The 19,657-nt window shown below is 36.7% G+C and overlaps 3 protein-coding genes and 1 pseudogene across 5 annotated transcripts in view; 3 read left to right on the top strand and 1 right to left on the bottom strand.

The window, feature by feature from the left end:
- LOC104771238 (transmembrane protein adipocyte-associated 1) overlaps positions 1–36 on the bottom strand; it is a 2,538-nt gene extending 2,502 nt beyond the window's left edge. Inside the window, exon 1 of the mRNA XM_010495736.2 lies at positions 1–36. This exon is cut by the window's left edge and continues 328 nt beyond it. The gene's annotated coding sequence lies outside the window, so the exon portion shown is untranslated.
- LOC104772655 lies at positions 881–2,406 on the top strand (annotated as a pseudogene).
- Positions 9,150–13,881, top strand: LOC104771237 (myosin heavy chain, cardiac muscle isoform-like). 3 transcript variants are annotated; one of them, XM_010495733.2, is made up of 6 exons: positions 9,150–9,262; positions 9,415–9,460; positions 9,620–12,054; positions 12,292–12,867; positions 12,995–13,155; positions 13,245–13,881. In XM_010495733.2, the coding sequence occupies exons 3-6, from the start codon at positions 9,654–9,656 to the stop codon at positions 13,680–13,682; spliced, it is 3,576 nt and encodes a 1,191-aa protein (XP_010494035.1). In that variant the 5' UTR covers positions 9,150–9,262; positions 9,415–9,460; positions 9,620–9,653; the 3' UTR covers positions 13,683–13,881. The 3 variants fall into 3 exon arrangements, with proteins under 3 accessions (XP_010494035.1, XP_010494034.1, XP_010494036.1); XM_010495734.2 differs by having other exon boundaries at positions 9,159–9,262; positions 9,429–9,460; XM_010495732.1 differs by having other exon boundaries at positions 9,154–9,460.
- On the top strand, positions 14,333–18,703 carry LOC104771236 (FRIGIDA-like protein 5). Its single transcript, XM_010495731.2, has 7 exons — positions 14,333–15,468; positions 15,867–16,048; positions 16,172–16,466; positions 16,704–17,078; positions 17,382–17,597; positions 17,774–17,952; positions 18,042–18,703. The coding sequence occupies exons 1-7, from the start codon at positions 14,445–14,447 to the stop codon at positions 18,612–18,614; spliced, it is 2,844 nt and encodes a 947-aa protein (XP_010494033.1). The 5' UTR covers positions 14,333–14,444; the 3' UTR covers positions 18,615–18,703.

Below are 19,657 nucleotides of genomic sequence, written 5' to 3'. Positions count from 1 at the left end.
AGAGAGAGAGAGAGAGAGCGAAACTGGATTTGGAAATTTGGGTACCTAATAAATGAGATTCCTGACCAAAACCAAACATTGAGGTTCAAACTAGTAAATATAAGATAGTTATTGGGTCTTATCGTAATTAAAGTAATATACTGGGGAGGGAAATATAATACGAAGCTTTTAAGAACATGTTGAAAAAACCACTAAGTAAATAATTTGATCAAATAGACCCTCCACAGTTCACTCCCTCAAATTGAAGTTATTATAAATCTCAGAATTACTTATTACTATAGTCACAGTGTTACTAAGTTAAGTAGCCAATTTATACAAGGTAGCTACCGTAGATGGGTTTACTAACTTATCAATGAATGCTTCGAACCAAGATCGAAAGAAATACCGTGATCTCTACTTGAGACAACATCGCAATATAGAACATCAGAAGAACGTAACACAGCAGAAAATATGCTCTAACCACACAATGACTAGTCCACATAACATGTTTTAAGTATGTAACGAGCGTTTCTAATAGGTCTTTTGATAAGGAAGAAAAAAACAAGAAGCAATAAAATCAAAGTTTTGTATATACAACAGTGAATAAATATCACCTAACATAGTAATTAAAATTAAGTCACCAAGAGTAGAGTTCTAATGGTAGCAATTCCGCGTAGCAAACAGGACAGTGGGGAGTATGCAGCAAGAGTAGAGTTCTAATGGTAGCAATTCCTATTACAAGTACAAATACAAAATAATGGAAATATGAAATATCTTCGTGTGACAAGTTTAAGATGTGTACTGTATAAAATATAGGGTTGTGTACATGAAAGCTTGCGTCTCTATAGAAGAAATATATTGGAGATTTGAAAAGCTTGTGTTTGTTAATTACTAATTCTCGATGACGACCGTCCAAGTGAAGGAGATGATCTATCTGACTGAGATAGAGAAGAAAATATTCGACCGGCTTCTCGGTACTCTTCGCTATTGCAACCTCAACACGCAGCTTCGTGTGGCGGGTGGTTGGGTGCGGGATAAGCTTCTAGGGAGAGAGAGTAATGATATTGACATAGCTATTGATAATATGTTGGGAAGTGCGTTTCTTAATAAGGTCAAGGAACGAACAAGTACAAGGAGTTAATATTATTGAAAAGAAGCCTGACCAATCCAAACACTTGGAAACAGCAAGGATGCGGCTTTATGACCAATGGATTGATTTTGTTAATTTGAGAAGTGAAGAGTATACAGAAACTAGTCGTAATTCCTACGATGATGAAGTTTGGCACCGCTGAAGAAGATGCTTATAGGAGAGACCTAACCATAAATAGTTTGTTCTATAACATCAATACTGGTTTGGTTGAAGATCTTACGAAAAGAGGCATCGAGGATCTTAAGTCCGGGAAAATTGTTACACCTTTCCCTGCGAAAGTTACGTTTCTTGATGATCCTTTGCGAGTTCTTAGGGCAATTCGGTTTAGTGCTAGGTTTGGTTTTACTCTAGATGAAGAACTTAAAGAAGCTGCGTCAAGTGAGGAAGTAAAGCTAGCTCTTGGAGGAAAGATAAGCAGGGAGCGGATAGGGACTGAGATCGATGCGATGATATCCGGGAATGGACCAGTTTCAGCGGTTACTTGTCTTTGTGATTTGAAACTTTTTAGTGTAGTCTTTTCCTTGGAGCCTACACCATCAGAGGGACGACTATGTAAAGCCTACTTGGATGCTATGTGGTGTCTCATCCAAACACTTGGGCTAAGTAAGTTCAGCGATGTAGAGAGAAGACTTGCTCTATATGCTGCTTTATTTCTACCTTTTAGGAAAACAGATTACAAAGACGAGAAGGGGAAGCTCATTCCTGTTGTTAACCAAATCTTCAAACTCTCCATGAAGCGGAAGACCATTGACGCTGAGAAAGTTCTGAATATACACTGTACCGCAGAGAGGTTGATACCGTTGATTCGTCCCCTTCAGTCGAAGAATGATGTTATACAACTTGATTCAGATACTGATGTTCTTGATCCAGAGGTCCCAGTGGCTTCAAGACTAAGAGTACTCACAGGTTTTATTCTTAGAGAAATCAAAGACTTGTGGCGTGTTGCACTCTTAACGTCTTTGATGTTATGTACGTTTGATGGTATGAATGAAGATCAAGAAATCGGGCAAGTGGACTTCAAACTAGACAAGACGCATGAACTTTATCTAACAGTTGAGGAAACCATTTGTGAAATGGGTCTTGATAAAATTTGGGACGCAAAGCCACTGGTGAATGGCAGAGAGATCATGCAAATCGCAAATCTTACGGGAGGATCCATCATCCGTAAATGGCAACAGAAAGTGCTTACATGGCAACTAGCTTATCCTAGTGGCTCAGCAGATGAATGCAAAGATTGGATGAGAGAAACCAAAGGAAAAAAACAAAGAACAGAGTGAATTTAGAATGTAGAATCTGGTAGCTCGCTCTGTTTTGTAATCTTTAAATCTAATGAGGTTACTTAAAAGTTAAAACTGAGAATTTCTCAAACTTTGGCATTTTTTTATATAAATCATATAATACCACACACAAAGCTTAAACTTGTGATCTAAAATATAACTTGACGTAGCTACAAAAAAATTATTACCAAAACTCAGACTCACTGAATTTTATATACTAGACAACTGTATTTACCAAAAACTCCAATTAACTTTGTCCAAAAGGTAAAATTTGCTCATATATACCACACAAGAAGTAGTAGATACAAATATGTTTTTAATCCTGAAGTAGCACAATAAATAAATTATCTAGAGGAGGAGATATCAGATGTCGTCAGGACTCAGGAGGCAAATTTTTAGAGCAAACAAGGCATTGAGGAGTACTCGCAACACGGCAACAAAATGGTTCTGAAACTGAAAACTGTTTTAGCTTTTGTATATTATCGAGTTCTTTAACTAGTAATCAATATTTATCATTTAACTTGTCTAATCTATTAATATAGACATAGTCTTGTTTGTATTTATCTCATGACTTCTGTTTTTATCTTTAACTTTTACTGAAACCATAACCGTACCACAACTTCTAGCTAGTGCAATGTAAAACTCTACCACTTATATGAACTTTCTTAGGCTAGTCAAGTAATAAATATAACTTATTGAGAAATATAACTTTCTTAGGCTGATTCATTGGAAAATTTGTGTACGTTAGAAGATTCGTGTAATAAATATAAATTTAACGAGATAAAGAGTTTTGGTCTTGTACAATAAGTCAATAACGGTGTACTTGAAGAAGAATGGATTCAAAGGAATTAAGTTGGAGTGTCACCTTCTCATGTCCTATATATTGTGATTTAGCTATCTTGTTTAGGTCCATTAACTGTTGTTTCCTTTTACAAGACATTGTCCTCTTTTATTTTTTGTGTTCTTTTGTTCTATATATGTTTGAGAACTGGCTTTGTTGATGAGTCACAATCGAGTTGTGCATCTGACCAAAGTGGCAGAAGGCTTTTTCTTTTTTTTTTAAAAGAAAACAAAATCATACATTTGACATAAATCTCAAACAAGCCAAATACATACATCCAAGTGATATGTTTCTTGAAACTATTCATTTTTTTTTTTGCAGAAAGTAAACTATTCATTTTTCATGTAAATGATTTGGCACATTCTGCCAAGCCAATTAATATTTTCGTTGTTTTCAAACTTTTAAAAGTATTTTTTTCTAAAAGTCTGCTGGACTATCAGTTTTCATGTAATTGAGATTTGGCACATTCTCCGACACAATCGTTTCATCCTCAATTTAGTTTTGGTCAGAATATTTTTATAAGAGTGTTGGTCTAAACTTAAGGCGTTGAATGACAGTAGGGTTTTAGCATGGTTTATGGTCGGTTTATCCAATCAAGATTATAGAACAATTTTCTTAACAAAATCCAAAATCTCATTTTTATGAGTTTATGGAAATGTTACTAGATTTTATTTTTTATTTATTTATTTATTAATTTTCCAAATCCACAAACTAGAATTAAATCTAAAATTTAAAAACCAAAATCTAAAATCCACAACTATCTGAGAACTCTCAAACATTCATAGCCAATAACTTTTGGGTCTTTTAATTAAACTAGGCCTGCGAATTCGGGTAATTCGGATAGGTTTGGGTCAATTATTTTGGTTATCGGGTTTTTACTGAATTTTCTAATTGTTCCGAAAATAACCGAATTAATATCTCGTTCGGTTCGGTTCGGTTACCAGTTATTTCTGTCATTGATTGTTGCTTCCGAATTGAACCGTAATACAAGTGATGAACAACATAAATTAGCAAAAATCATGCAAATGTCCATACATGAGCTGGTCTTAACCACAAATAAGTTCATACCCAATAGTTCAGTAGTTCATACCACAACATAAAAAGTTCATGTTCAAACAAGTAAAAACTTCAAGTTCAAAAAGAGGCAATAGGTTCAAGTCATAACATAGAGTAGAAAGAGTGAAGAGAGATACATAGATGGTTTCCTAGCCACTGAGAACTGTGTGATCGCTGCAACAAAATTATATACAGAGACAAAAATTATTGAATTACCACTGAAGCAAAGAATTTGATTATAAATGAAAAGATTTGTAAAAGCACAAGTGTACCTACAGTTCTATATTGAGTCTCTAACCCCACCTGCAACTCACACAGCAGCCGGAGGTTGGTCCAAAGAAGGAGAAGCTACACAAGGAAACAAATATTCATAAGCTTGAATATGTTAAGTCTTAAAGCCACATGAACTGAATGAGATAATGTAAAAACAGATTCAAAACCGTAAATGATTACCTAGTGAGTCATGGAACTCCAATTCTTCAACCATTTGAGCTAAGTTAGCAACCTTTTCAGCATGCATAGTGTTTCTCAGCCACTATTGTAAACAGAGCAAAGCTTCGATCATATTGGGTGTTAAGGGTCTAAAATTCTCCCACTTATACTGAATGCTGACTCAGAAGCAATTGAAGACACTTGAATGGCAAGCACATCCCTAAAAAGCTCAGCCAATATAGGAAACTTCACACTATTACGCCTCCACCATGATAGCACATCATAATCCATTCCCAAGACATTTTTCAAACGTGGCACACGTTTCTCCATCAACTATATGTCCAACTCGCTAGTAGCTTCCTCATTCGCAGTTTCATTGTCCATCTCTGAATATAGAAACTCTCTATCATACCCATCATCATCTGACAAATCAAAAAGCACATCATTTGCTTGTTCAGAACCCCCCATATCACTCTTGGATCCACCTTGAGAAGAGGTACTTTGCTTAGAGACATACTCTTCATACAAATTCTTCATAACAATCTTAATTGAGGATCTTAGATGCTTACTCTCCTCATTGTCTTTATCGTAGAGCTTGTCGAAGCAAACAGATGTGAATTGCATCTTATTCCTTGGATCAAAGACACTTGCAATGATCACTAATGGATTCATGTTGAGAAGTTCATCCCAATACTTTTCAAACTTAGCCCTCATGGCTATTGCTTGTTTCTGTTGGAGCGGATCATTATGGTAGCTTAATGAAATGAGATGTTGCTCGATGATGACTATCTCATTGTAGCAAAGTGAAAAGGTCACTGTCTTAGATGCTGAAAATGACAAAGTGCAATTGAAAAACAATTTCAGAAACTTCACCAACCTGTGAATTTCATCCCAGCTAACAGAAGTTGGAGGCATAATCATTTTCTCTCCCTTCTCTCCCTTCTCTCCCTCCTCTTCAATCTCCATGAAGTAATCATTGTACAGTTTGTCTTTTGCCAACAACTTGTCAAATGCATCTCTGAAATTCAAGGCAGATGTCAGCATAAGGTAAGTCGAATTCCACCTTGTAATACAGTCCAATGTAACACTCCCTCTTGTTACATTCCCAAACAAGAGGTAATCCTCAAGTTAATTTGAACAAAATCAAAATCCCAAATAAATTGGAACCCTAAATTAATTTCAACAGCATAGAAACTCCTAATTTAACCATAATCTCATATCAATTTCAACAGAGAAAGTGAGAAACATAAGTAAAAGTCCTAATAAACCCGATAGAAAAGATTTGGAGTAAGAACTTATACTTTTGAAATTCTGAGTTCTGACTTCAAACAAGAAACTCAACGATTGAACGAACTAAGAAACTTCGACCTACGATTTGGAGTTTACTGAGACATAATCAAAGGGGAAAAGAAGAAGATGAAATGAAAATTAGAGAAAAAATCTACAGAGTGAAAAAGAATATGTCGGGACTCAAGTCGGCTGTCGAAAAATATGAGATTAGGGTTAAAAAACTTTTCTAACATAACCCACAATTTTTGGTTATCGGTTATCCGTTCGGGTTACCCGACCGAACCGACCCGAAGACATACCCGAACTCTCAACAGAAATTATGCCGATTGAACCGAACAAAAAAACATCAGTTCGGTTCGGACAAATCGGTTCGGTTATTTTTCCCACGGTAAAGTTAAACTATCTGAAAACTCTCAAACATTCATAGCCAATAACTTTTGGGTCATTTAATTAGATGATTATACTTGATGTCAAAAAAAAGAAAAAAGAAAAAAAAAAGCTAGGTCGATGATCATAACTCATAAGTGAAAGATCATTACTACAAAAAATTAAAAACATAATACTCCATTTGTTTATCCTTTTGTTTTTGTTTCATTTTATAAGATTTTTTTTTCCAGATTTTTATGCATTATTTATGTTTATTTAGCATGCTATAACTTATAACCATTTGTTTTTTTCAGTCTTTTATTACAATGGTTAATTTTTTTGAATAAATGTTTAATAATATTTTTTTATGTAAAAATAACCAACATTTATGGTTTCTTTTAAACATAGTGCTTTTACAGAAGAAGTCTTTACAATCTTGAGACATCAACTTTTCATTTTTGGGAGCTACCTATATACTCTATATATTCGGAGCTATTTATAGTTTGTATACATTTTTTTCTTTGATGATACTTAAAAAATGAAAAAATTGAAAGCAAAAAGTTAATATATATATATATATATATATATATATTTATATATATCATTAAACTGAACTCAATTTAAAAAAAAAACCCTAGTTTCTGAAAAACTCTCTCTACTTCTCAGCCGCCGTTGAAAAAAAAAATTTCGATCTAGAGCTGGAGAGTAGTGGCTTTCATAGCACCAACTCTGGCTCCTCCCCTGTTTCCTTAACTTGCTTTAGTTTATGCTTTCCTTTCTACTGCGGCTTCGTTTGATGAACCTTTCACCAGATCTGAACTGGACTTGGAATGGGAAGATGGTGTTTCAAGGGCTGAGCTTGCTCGTGGTGGGAGTTTCTCCTTCCGGCTATATCCCCAGAATCTAGTCTAAGACCGGTGGTTTTATCTTGGTGTTTGTGTTTTCGAATTAGTATTTCCAAGTGTAGGCTTTGACAGTTGTAGAGATTATCGACTAGCTTTATTCTTTTCCTACGGTATGGGGATTGAACAGGTAATGTCTTCCCGAGATTAGATGTTTAGTGATGGTTGGTTATCTCTCCCTGTTTGGTTAGAAGGTTGGGTTCCCTATCTTATTGTTGTTATCTGTCTTCTCGTCGTGGTGACTGCTAGCCCATCAAGTTCTGCTCAATCTATTTTGAGGTTCTTTAGATTCATTTTGGTTCGATCTTCGCCGATCTTGTGCTTTCGAGTTTGGTGTTACCAGGATGGATTGTCGCTCCTTGTCTCTGCATTTCAGATCTGATCGAGATCTGGTCCTATGGTTTTGCTTCTATCTAGGTGTAAACTGTCGCCTTGTTACGACGTCGCCGTATCCAGAAGAAAGTGTGAAGAACTATGGCTCATATAGTCTATGGGTGGTTCTATCTTGCTGGGTTATGAAGATTAGCATAGGAGTTCTGTTTCCTTAGGCAGTTTGGCTTTTAAATAGGAGGTTTGGATTATCGTTGGTTGGCCGAGGGCATCTTCGATATGTACTAGTTAAGAATAGATTGTTTTCCTTGATGGGTTTAGTTTGTTTCCTTTGTATCGGGGTATTCAGTTTAGGTTTGCCTTGCAATGGGGATCTTCTTCTTTCCTTGTATCCTTTTAGCCTTTTAGGGCATCTCCAATAGCTCTCCTCATTTTGAAGGGAGAAAATCCTCAAAATGAAGATTTGAAGGTTGTTTACTCCAACAATCAATCCTCAAAAAAATCCTTAAAAACTAATTAATTTGCAATATAGTCATTAATATTTACAAAATTCACTAATAATGATAAAAACTCATAAATAAATACAAAAAAGAACTCAAGAGCAGCAACAGCAACCTTCATCTGGACAATATTTTTGTGATTTGGGAGGTTCAGGATCCGATTTACCTAATTACTAGTATATTGGTACAACTTGTAATATATGTAATATATGTGTGTTCAAGTAATTTACATATGTGTATTTTGCTTTAATTTGTGTTAAGTTTGTTTAATGTATTTTTATTTTGTGAGAATCTTGTTTAATGTATCTGTTTTGTAACTTTGTTTTAATATTATATTTTGTTTTGTACTTTGTTTTTAATATTACAAATTATTTTTTGTTTATTAAATTTATTTTAGTATGCTTAAGTTTCTTAATTAAATTTTATACAATAAATTATGAAAGACATAAATATAGGGACTAAACTGAAAATAAAAAGTAGTTTTGAGGTTCTGAATAGTGAAAGCTCAAAATTTGAAGATTTGAAGACTTGATGGGTTGTCAAAAACCTCAAAATTTGAGGGGATAAGGGCTTGTTGGAGATGCCCTTAGTATCGATCTTTGCTTCCCTTTTTCGAGCATTAGATTCTGGAGAAATCTTGTTTTCTGTCAGTATAAGTTTGTAATTCACCGGTGCATTCCACCAAACTATATCAATAAAATTCTAGATGACCAAAAAAAATATATATATATATATTTATATATATAATATATGTGATATTTTTACAACATTGACATAATTTTGATTTGACAATCAGAAAGACAAGCATGTTATCCCATATGGGCCATATGACATGTTAGACGTAAAGTTACTAGTATTTTTTTTGTTTGTTTTTGGTTTTTGGTTTTTAAAATTTTGACGGCAAAAAAACTAGTAATTAATACTATTAAATCATGATTAGAAATGTTTACAGGCAGTTAGGTTTATTGAAATTCGAACCGAACCAAATATAAGCAGAGATTATCTCTGTTTTTAAAACCACACTTTCGCGAGTAATGAATAAATAAAGAGATAAATTAAGTCTCTTTTCACAAAACGGCGAAAATAAGGAAGACACACAGTTGAAGCACTCGTTCGTACACACACACACACACACAAAGGTCTCTCTTTTTTCCCTTCTCTTCTCTTCTCTTTCTCTCTAGGGTTTGATTCTTTGATTCTTCCTTCTCTGCCTCTCATTTGCTTCTCCGAATTGCGGCTTACACTCCTTCGTTATCTTCTGTTCGTTTTCAAAACCCTAATTTTCTTACAGTGTTCTCTGTTCAGTCGCTGGTTCCTGTACGGAAACGTCGCCAAAGGTACGGTCTTGTTTTTGTTACTGTCTTTTCTCTGTCTCTGTTTTTATTTACTCTCTGGCTTGGAATCTGCCTAAAGGTGAGAGCTTTATCGAGATTGAAGGTGATTTTGTGTTTTTTTTTTGTTTTCTCTTGTGGGTTTTTATTTATTATTATTATAAGGATCTCTTCCGTGGAGTTGAAGAAATTGAAAGGAATGGAGGAAGTAAAGGTTGAGGACGAGATAAAGCTTTGTGATCTGAAAAAAGAGAATCTTCGTAAAACGATGGAGAAGATTAAGTCTCAAGCCTCGGATGTACTTATCTTGAATCTTCAGTGGTGTGATTTGGAGGATCATTTGAAATCAGCGGGGGATAAGGTAGAGAAGAGGTTTAGGGAGTTGGTGTCCAAGGAGGTTGAGTTTGAGACGCGAAATTTTGCTCTTGAAGAAAGGGTTAAAGTGGTTGAAGCGGCGGAAGCTGTGATGGGTGATGTGGAGATGAAAGCTAATGGCTTTAGGAGTGAAATTGAAGATAAAAAAGAGGAATTGGCTTCTCTTAGGAAGTCGCTGGAAGAGTGTAATGTTGAGCACAGGTCAAAGACAGGTCAACTTAATGAGTTGGTGGAATTGTTGAGAAAGACTCAGGTTGATCTTGATTTGCGGGGGGAACAGTTAAGTGGGATGGTGACTGATCTTGAGAGATATCGTGTTGAGTTAAACGCAGAGAAGGAGCATTTGTGTAGGACTAAGAATGACAGGAGAGAATTGGAAGTGGAGTTAGAGGGGAAGAGGAAAGCTCTCACATTGGTTCTGGATAAAATTGTTGAATGTGATAAGCTGTTTGAGACACGGTCCTCGGAACTAATAAAGACTCAGGGTGAGGTTGAGTTAAAAGCGGAACAATTACAACAGATGAATGTTGATCTTGAGAGATATCGTGTTGAGGTCAGCTCAGAGAAGGAGTGTTTGGCTAGGACTCAAACTAACAGGAAAGCATTAGAAGAGGAAATAGAGGGAAAGAATAAGGATCTCAAATTGGTTGTCGATGAAATTGCTAATACTGAGAAGCTGTTTGAGACACGGACCTCGGAGATGATAAAGACTCAGGGGGAGGTTGAATCGAAATGGAAACAATTAGAACAGATGAATATTGATCTTCAGAGGCACCGTGACGAGATCAGCGCAGAGATGGAACATCTTGTTAGGAGTCAAACTCGCAATAGAGAGTTGGAGGAGGAAATAGAGAGAAAGAAAAAGGATCTTACAGCGGTTCTCGATAAAATTGGAGAGTATGGGAAGCAGCTTGAGTCGGTGGAAGAGCGACTAGCTTCTCAGCAGAAGCTGTTTCAGACACGGTCTCTGGAACTTGTTTCTAAAAAGAAAGAGTTGGATGGACTGAGTCTGGACCTTGACCTGGCCAACTCACTAAACAACGAGATGAAAGAGATATGTCAACAGGTTAAATCAAAGGGTAAGGAGTTGGAGAAGATTGAAAGGCTGATTCAGGAACGGACTGGTCACAATGAGTCAATCAAAATGCTCCTCGAGGAACACAGTGAAGAACTTGCTTCTAAAGAGAAGAAACACAGTGAGATAACTGAGGAGATTCGTAAACTATCTTTAGAGATTGTCACTAAAGAGAAAACTATCCAGCAACTCTCTGAGAAACAACATTCAAAACAGAACAAACTGGATTCGACTGAAAAACATCTAGAAAAATCCACTGCAGAATTTGTTTCCAAGGAAAAGGAACTTTGCGCTGTGAAAGATACATACAGAGAGTGTCTCCAAAACTGGGAAATGAAAGAGAAGGAGTTAAAGTCGTTACAAGAAGAGGCTAAAAAGATTCAAGACAGCTTCCAATCTAAAGAGGCAGAGCAAGTCAAACTAAAAGCATCGTTGATAGAGCGTGAAAAAGAACTTGGAATGAAGGAGAAGCAAGTTCGTGTTCGCTCAGAAAATATTGAACGGAAAGAGAAAAAACTTGATGCTCGGGAGGAAAGGATTGATAAAAAAAATGAGCAACTGAAATCCACAGAACAAAAGTTGGCTAAATGCGTTAAGGATTATGAGCTGGAAGCAAAGAAACTTGCCAGCTTTTGTCAGCAAAACAACCCTGATCAACGAGTTGACTTGGTACGTGACGCTGGTATACGTGACGAGAAAAGTTTGCAGTTAGTCTTACATGGGCATCTGAGGAAATGTCGTCAGCTTCACCTTGATGTTTTGTGTGCTCTAAAAGCCTCTTCTGACCCGGCAAAGCTTGTGTTAGTCACAATACAGGAGCTTCATGAAAGGACGGCAATAACAAAGCTTGAACCAGATAGTGTTAGAAGGAGTAGCATTTGTTTGCTGGAATGCTTAATGGATATGTCACCAGAACCCAAGACTGATGTACAGGGAGAAGCTATCAAATCAGCCACTGAATGGAAGAAGACAACACTGGTCAAGGCAGAAAATCCAGTGGCGGTTTTGGGTTTTCTGCACTTTCTAGCTGCATTTAGTTTGGCATACACTTTTGATGCTGACAAAGTCCAAAATCTGTTTGATGCCGCCTTTCTTTGCCAATACGCTCCGAGTCTGTGTGAGGCTCTTGGAGTATCATCTTTAGCACCTGGTCAGTTTTCTGAATAAAAAGATTTACTTGTTCCCTCGTCTTCAAGTAGCATAAAGATTCTTTTATGATATTTTTTGTTCTGCTATTAAATGTATTCTTTAAACCCGGATCCCACATAGTCTAGATATCTACCAGCAAAATATTACTAAAACTTTAGACCGTTAAGAAATAACAATTAAGTCCTATAATGTAGTCTTGTGATGCTTATTGAAGTTTTTCTTTTTACTTTTTGCGCAGTCAACACTCTACTATCTTCATTGGATGATAAGCCTGAACAGCACCCTGAAGCACCAGGCAGAAATAGTCGTAATTCTCCCCACCCGGATGTCCAAGAAAACATAGCATCATCTGATTTGGGTAATGAAGATGCTCTTTGGGACCCTGAGGTCTCAGCTTCTTTTTCGCCGAATGAGGTCTTTACTGGACTTCAAGTTATGACAGATCCAGCCGGGTATGTTCTAAATTTGGTGAACGATGAACTCATGGGTGCTCAGCAGAGAGGGGAGTTGAGTTTGAAAGAGCCTATAGTTAAGCATTTGGTTTCCCTTTTGGATGTGCTGCCACGTGTTGTAAGATCTAGCAAACATCTACTGTCAGATGCATTACAAGTGGCAAATCGATGGAGCCTGATGATGGGAAATAGTGCTCAGATGTCACCGCTTGAAGCTTGGGGCTTTCTGCAACTCATTGTGGCGTATAACTTAGTGCAGAGAACAGATCGAGATAGTACGTTACGATTTGCCATGAATGTTGCTCATTTCAAACAGGCTCCGAAACTCTTTGAATCTCTTGGTCTTCGTTATGCCATCTCAGGTAAGTTTTACTACTGCAACATATTGTTGTCTATGTGTTTTTTTTTTTTTTTTAACAGTTTCTTCTTTGCATTAGTGATACTCAAAAGATTGATGAAGTATGTCTGACTCTTTGTTTATCGTTGCAGGCTTGGTCAGACAACTCCTAGACGAACGCCAATATTTTCTGGCAATCCGCTATGTATTTTATTTCAACCTGAAGTGCAGCTTTTCTCCCCTAGTGTTCTTGAAAGAAGAGATCATCAATCTTAGACGCTCTCCCAAGGATAAGAGAAGATTTGATTCACAGGTTAAAGCTTGCTTCTGATTTATGTCTTCCCAAACTGTGTATTCTATTGTCATTGTTGGTTTATATATATGTTATATGTTGGCTTCTAGGCTGAAGACAGAGATGGTGCAAAACTGAGAGAGATAATTGAACTCATTGAAGAGTTCCAACTGGAAATCGATCTTCCTGTGGACCTTATCGTCAAATTCATGGTTCCGCGGGGAATTCAAAATCAGAATCAATATGCGGTCTCATCATTTGCCCCAGTTCAACCTCCGCAGCTTCATATGCAGGCTTCACATACAGTCATTAAAAGCTCATACATCACCACTCAGGGCTCGAACCCAACCTATCCTACCAGCGGTAGTGGATCACCAAATCAACAGGTCCTAGACAACTTGGAAACATATCAAGCTGGTAGTTCAAGTGTGTACTATGGTCAATCTTCACACCAGGCTGGTTTTAAACGCCCAAGGATGGATCCTGCGGTTTCTAGACCTTTGATTAGACCTTGCTTCAATCCATCTAGCTATGACAGCAGATTCTAAGTCTTAAGTCTGAAGCTAGTACTTAGAAAAGTAAAATACTAAGGTATAGTTTGGTATTTTGGTCTAGATTGGTTTGTGGTTAATAGCTCTTAATCCTTTTGTAAAGTCTAATGTAGAAAGAAAAAAAACAAGAATATGCAGAGGGAACATCCTCATGTATGGGAATGCTTTTATTCTTCAAGATCTCTTTACATATAAATTCTCTTGTGCAAATCATATTCGTATGCTATAGTGATAATTATAACTTGGTTAGTTTACTAGTTAAAGAACAGTTAGTTGAATAGAGTAGGTTGCATTAGGTGGTAAACTACGTTTGAGGTTAGTTTACCGTTTTCGAATCAGTAACTCTTAGAAACATTTGTGAAACTATATTCTTGCAGTTTGAAGAATATATAAATCACTCAAATTTAGTAAGATGATGGTTCAAATCTTTAAGTGATGCTTACATACAACAATTAAAAAAATACTAGATAAACTTTTATTTTTTCTTTGGTCAAAATACAAAAAAATTCATTTAAGGCGGTGAGGTGTATTTTTCCAATTATATATATTCCCATAATTGTTTTCTATTTTTTAATTAAAAAAGGTATGAAAATTAAGGAAAAAACAAAATACCCTAAATATTTTTGTCATTATCAACATTCAGATTTCAGGCGCCGAGAGAGAACAATTAAAGGAGAAAGTGAAGAATTCAAAGTTGTTGGTGAAGGAACGTATTAGTGTTTTTGTGTGTGTGTGTGTGTGTGTATGTGTGTTTAGTTAATGAGTAGTAGCTTGATGGAGAAGGTAACGAGTGGTTTAGAGCTTGTTGATTTAAGCAAGCGCAACCTCCGCAAAACCCTAGAATCTCTGCAAGACGGTGCTCATTCGGTTCTTCTCCTTACGATTCAATGGAAAGAGATCGAGTCCTATTTCGATTCCACGAGAAGCGTCCTCGAGGAGCGAGCCAAAGAGCTAGACTTGCTTCAGGAATCGATAAAGGTCCGAGCTTTGGAACTGGAGACGAAGGAGAAGGAGCTTTGTTCGAAACAGAGCGATTTCGAGAAGAAGGAGAAGGAGTTTGATTTGGAAAAGGAGGCTGAGGTTGAGAAGAAGAAGGGAGAAGTTGAACAGTTGGACAAGTTTACGACGAGAATGGAATCGGTGGAGAGGTTTTCTGATGACAAGTTGATGGAACTCGATGTGAGAGCTAAAGAGCTTGAATTGAAGGTGAAGCAAGTGAAGGAACAGAGTATGGCCAGAGATAAGTTGAGAGGTGAGTTTGAGCCATTGGTTTCCTTGTTGGCTAAGAACATGGGCTCAAGTGTGACCATGCCCACAAAGTGTTCGGCTTTATACCTCAATGACGATGCGGATGATTTGGTTAAGAAAAACACAGCCTTGGCGAGAATGGTTCCGTATTTGGATCCGGCCAAGTTTGTTTTGGATGCTATACAAGGGACTTTTAAGGAATACTTGAATAAAGATTTAGGAGAAGCTGGTGATAGATTTGATAGTCTAGTTAAGAGTTGCATTGCTCTGTTAGATACGTTGATAAAGATGAATCTGAAAATGACAACGAAGGTGAAAGAGGAAGCTACTCAACTAGGGGCTGTCTGGATTGCCAAGGCTAAAACCAATCAGAACAATAACTCGCTGGTTTTAGGTTGCTTGCTGTTTCTGGCTGCTTATAGTTTGGCCTCTCTGACTACTCATGAGGTGCTCTTAACACTTTTAGAGCGGTTCCTTTCGTATGATCTAGCCCCGAAACTGTTTCGGCTTATGGGGTTAGAAAATAAAGTTTCTGGTAAGGCCTGCTTTTTGTTTTTAGACTGATTAACAACAGTAGTTGTTGTCCAAGAATTTGTAACTTCATGTGAATTTCTCTGTAGGTGCGGTTGAAACTCTAAAGAAAAAGGACGATTATCTCGCAACACTGAAATTTATCTGTGAATTCCGGTTACACAAGCTTTGTCCAGAAGGACGACCNTGTTTCTGGCTGCTTATAGTTTGGCCTCTCTGACTACTCATGAGGTGCTCTTAACACTTTTAGAGCGGTTCCTTTCGTATGATCTAGCCCCGAAACTGTTTCGGCTTATGGGGTTAGAAAATAAAGTTTCTGGTAAGGCCTGCTTTTTGTTTTTAGATTTGATTAACAGTAGTTGTTGTCCAAGAATTTGTAACTTCATGTGAATTTCTCTGTAGGTGCGGTTGAAACTCTAAAGAAAAAGGACGATTATCTCGCAACACTGAAATTTATCTGTGAATTCCGGTTACACAAGCTTTGTCCAGAAGGACGACCAGGAGAACTTTTGCTTGACTTCTTGATTTCCTCAGATAAAGCTGCCCGAATGATTGCTGGGAATGGAAATTCAGTGGAGGCGCAGGTAAGCTAACCCCTCTCTTTGTACTCTATTCAATCTGGCTTATGATGTGTGTTCTATTCAATCTAGCTTATGATGTGTTTTCATGTCTGATGTAAGTTGATTAAGCTTGTTGACATGTTTTAGAAAGCAAGGAGGGAGAAGAAAAGAGCTGATGCAGTCATGGCCCTTAAGTACATCAAAGAGGTCAAAGCCGAGTCTATGTTTCCTACTAAAATCCTTAACAAGCTTGTTGTACTGAAGAATGATGAATCAGTTCAGAAAGCAACGGAACCAGTTCATAAAAGTTATGAAAAAAGACAGAATACAACCAAAGCTGTAGGGAAATCTGATGCTCACTCGATTAGTCCGTATGAACATAACAATGAAGCTAAACGTCAAAGATTAACTGAACCAATAGCTCCTTCTCAGAATTCAACAGGTATCTTGATTCATGTCCTTGCTCTTGTATTAGCAGCTAGACCTTACTTATCTGTGACATTTGTTTTCACTAACTTTCACGCACGTAACACTTTAAGTTTCTGTTTCATGTGCCTTTTGGTTTGCGTCAGGAATTTTACAGAAAATTGCCTCTATAAGTTCTTTTGTGGGGACTTGAGACATAAATTCGATCAGAACATTAAATTGACATTTTTTTTAATTCCTTTAAATCATCCAGCGAAGCAGGTCGAGGTTGCGTCCATTCCTTCTGGGAATCAGATTAAAGAACCCGGAGTAAATCATCAGCCAGACGCCATAGCAACTCACCCGTCAAGTACTGAAACCAAGTCCAACATCCTCCCTGCTTTAATTAATGCAGACATGTTAAGGGAGCTAGTAAAAAAGCAACCTCCAAAGGAGAATGAGGATCTCTCCAATGCTCTCAAATGCACACCAGATCCAGCAAAGCTTTTTCTAGACACGTCCATGGCTCTGTGTCCTACAAACGCAGAAGGGGGATACGAGTTCAAGCTGCTGGTTACTTCAGCTAGCTGCTCCTTATTGTTGAATCAGCTGAAGAAGCTCCTGCCTCAAATTGGACATCCTGTGAAAGGCGATGCGAAAAAACTTGCCGTTCACTGGAAAGATAAGATTTTGAAGAGCAAAATGGATGAATTGGAAGTCATTTGTTTCCTACAGTTTCTTGGTATCTTTGGAATTGTGTCAGAGTTCAAGGCTGATGACCTTTTAGGCCTACTAGACAATTCTTATTGGAAAACTGTATCNTCCATGGCTCTGTGTCCAACAAACGCAGAAGGGGGATACGAGTTCAAGCTGCTGGTTACTTCAGCTAGCTGCTCCTTATTGTTGAATCAGCTGAAGAAGCTCCTGCCTCAAATTGGACATCCTGTGAAAGGCGATGCGAAAAAACTTGCCGTTCACTGGAAAGATAAGATTTTGAAGAGCAAAATGGATGAATTGGAAGTCATTTGTTTCCTACAGTTTCTTGGTATCTTTGGAATTGTGTCAGAGTTCAAGGCTGATGACCTTTTAGGCCTACTAGACAATTCTTATTGGAAAACTGTATCTCCTGATCTTTGCCAGTTTCTCGGGTTGGACAACGCCATTCCAGGTGATTCCCTTTTCTACGCTCTCCCGCTTTTACAAACCGCTAGGCCTATAGATTATATTACTGAACTATAGATGTCTTCTATTGAAAATGTTTGAACTCTATGAACTTGTTTAATCGATTTACCCTATGCCAGTTTACTGTGTAGACAGCTTGTTCATATGGTTTTGTTTCGACAGGTTTCATTCAAAATCTCTTAAAAAGCGGGCATCGTATCAAGGCAATCGACTACATATACTCATTTGGTATGGTCCATAGATTCCAACCTGTTTCCGCTATTATAAACGACGCCTTGAGGATAACAAAGGAATCTGCAGAGAAGTCGTATAGAGACGCCAAGAACGAATCTGCAACGCAGGTAAAATTTCAGCCGTTTCTTTTGTTCTTAACTTCTCACAATAAAATCTTAAAACGAGATTTTTGTAACACAAAACAAACATATTACAGGTTGCAGCCATAGACAGACAGATCAGAACACTTAGAGCAGCCATTAAATGCATATCGTGTCACAAACTCGAATCAGAGTTCAAACTGGAGAACCTCGAGGAACAAATCAAGTCGCTTCTGAAGCTTAGAAAAAACACATCTAATGGATCTGTATCCAAATCCGCATCCAAACCCAATTCAACAATCCAACAGCCCCAGACGGAAATACCACCAAATGTAGCAGAGGTTGCTTCTGTCACTAGCAACACACCAGTGGAACCTTCAAGGGAAGCTGCTTCCTCCTCCGTGAGCAAACCGTCTTCGAATAGGAAAGATAAGAGAGCAGGCAAAAAACGCAGCCTGTCAGGAAACAATCAGAACTCAGGACACGTTGCTTCGCACACAAGGAATCACTTTACCAGACAGGACTATTCCTTGAATCAAAGACAAACTTGGCCTGTCGACAACTACGACAGAGGAGGCTTCACCGGAATTCCTAACTCCGACTACAATTATAACGAGTGGAGACATCCAGAGGGACCCCCAGTTTACCAAGTTTATCAACCTTTCAATCCTTTATACAGGAACTTCTAGCCACTGCTTGCTGCTTTTAAAGGTTCTTGGAGGATTTAAGTGTCTCACATAATGGTATATATAAATTTTAAACGTTCCATTTAGTCTCTCTCTTTTTTTTTTTTTGGGACTTCTTCTATGTTTTGTTTAGTTTGAACAAAAAGTAAACAATACTAGGATTTAACCCTCCGTACACCACCGTACTATAATTTATAAAATTTAAAATTTATCTTGTATTTGTTTGTAATTTTGTTATTGTTTTATTAGTTTTTAGATTTTTCTAGTTATCAATATTTATTTGATTTACAGAGACGATTTTTTTTTTATATATAACTTTATGTTTTTTAAATAAAATGATTAAGTTTTTTTTTTTTAATTTTTAATATAGATGTTAAAATATTATTTAGGTTTTGACCTGTGATATACCACATAATTTTGTTGTATTTGGAGTCGTTTTTAAGAACTTTATTAACGTCAAAATAATTATGGGGATTGTAAATTTTTTGTTATAGAAAATTGATTATATCCTTTAAATTTGAGAGGTTATATTATCTCTAAAGATAATTTTGAATATTTTATGGGAATAAAATTTTAATGGATAGAGTAGTTTTTGGAAAAATCAAAATGTATAGATATTGTCTAGATTTTATGCGAATAAACGTAACAAAATTGGTTCATTTAAGATGTTTTAGGAAATGAGTTTCTGTGCAATGTTATTTTGGAAATTATTTAGGGATTAATGTTGTAAAAAAAATTTAAATAAGTAAAATTTAAACAGCATAACACAAAATGTACTTCAAAAATGTTAATATAGATTTTCGATATGCAGTGAAAGCAGGTTTGGTTTTTTAAGTTAACCTTTTTTTTAGCAAAACCTTACAGGCTTACACTATGCTAGGATTATTTTGTTTTGGCTTCTTAGAGCATTCCTATCCCACATACTATAGGGATGAGTATCAGAAAATAATAATAATAAAAAATAAAAAGAAGGAGAGAAAAGATTAAATTTTCACATAAAATATCTCTGCAGAGACACTCAAACAAAAAAAAAAAAAAAAAAAAAA

This window comes from Camelina sativa, chromosome 20 (genome assembly GCF_000633955.1).
Source record: "Camelina sativa cultivar DH55 chromosome 20, Cs, whole genome shotgun sequence".
Taxonomy (NCBI): Eukaryota; Viridiplantae; Streptophyta; class Magnoliopsida; order Brassicales; family Brassicaceae; genus Camelina; species Camelina sativa.
The sequence above is the reverse complement of the archived record's forward strand: the minus strand, read 5'-3'. Positions and strand labels throughout refer to the sequence as shown.

What these genes read in the sequence shown, in the direction of transcription:
- LOC104771237 (XM_010495733.2), top strand. Translation starts at nt 9,654, where the DNA reads ATGGAGGAAGTAAAGGTTGAGGACGAGATAAAGCTTTGTGATCTGAAA. An exon ending in AGTATCATCTTTAGCACCTG is followed by an intron (nt 12,055 to 12,291) that starts GTCAGTTTTCTG and finishes CTTTTTGCGCAG; the next exon opens with TCAACACTCTACTATCTTCA. An exon ending in TCTTCGTTATGCCATCTCAG is followed by an intron (nt 12,868 to 12,994) that starts GTAAGTTTTACT and finishes TTATCGTTGCAG; the next exon opens with GCTTGGTCAGACAACTCCTA.
- LOC104771236 (XM_010495731.2), top strand. Translation starts at nt 14,445, where the DNA reads ATGAGTAGTAGCTTGATGGAGAAGGTAACGAGTGGTTTAGAGCTTGTT. An exon ending in GTTAGAAAATAAAGTTTCTG is followed by an intron (nt 15,469 to 15,866) that starts GTAAGGCCTGCT and finishes ATTTCTCTGTAG; the next exon opens with GTGCGGTTGAAACTCTAAAG. An exon ending in TCCTTCTCAGAATTCAACAG is followed by an intron (nt 16,467 to 16,703) that starts GTATCTTGATTC and finishes TAAATCATCCAG; the next exon opens with CGAAGCAGGTCGAGGTTGCG.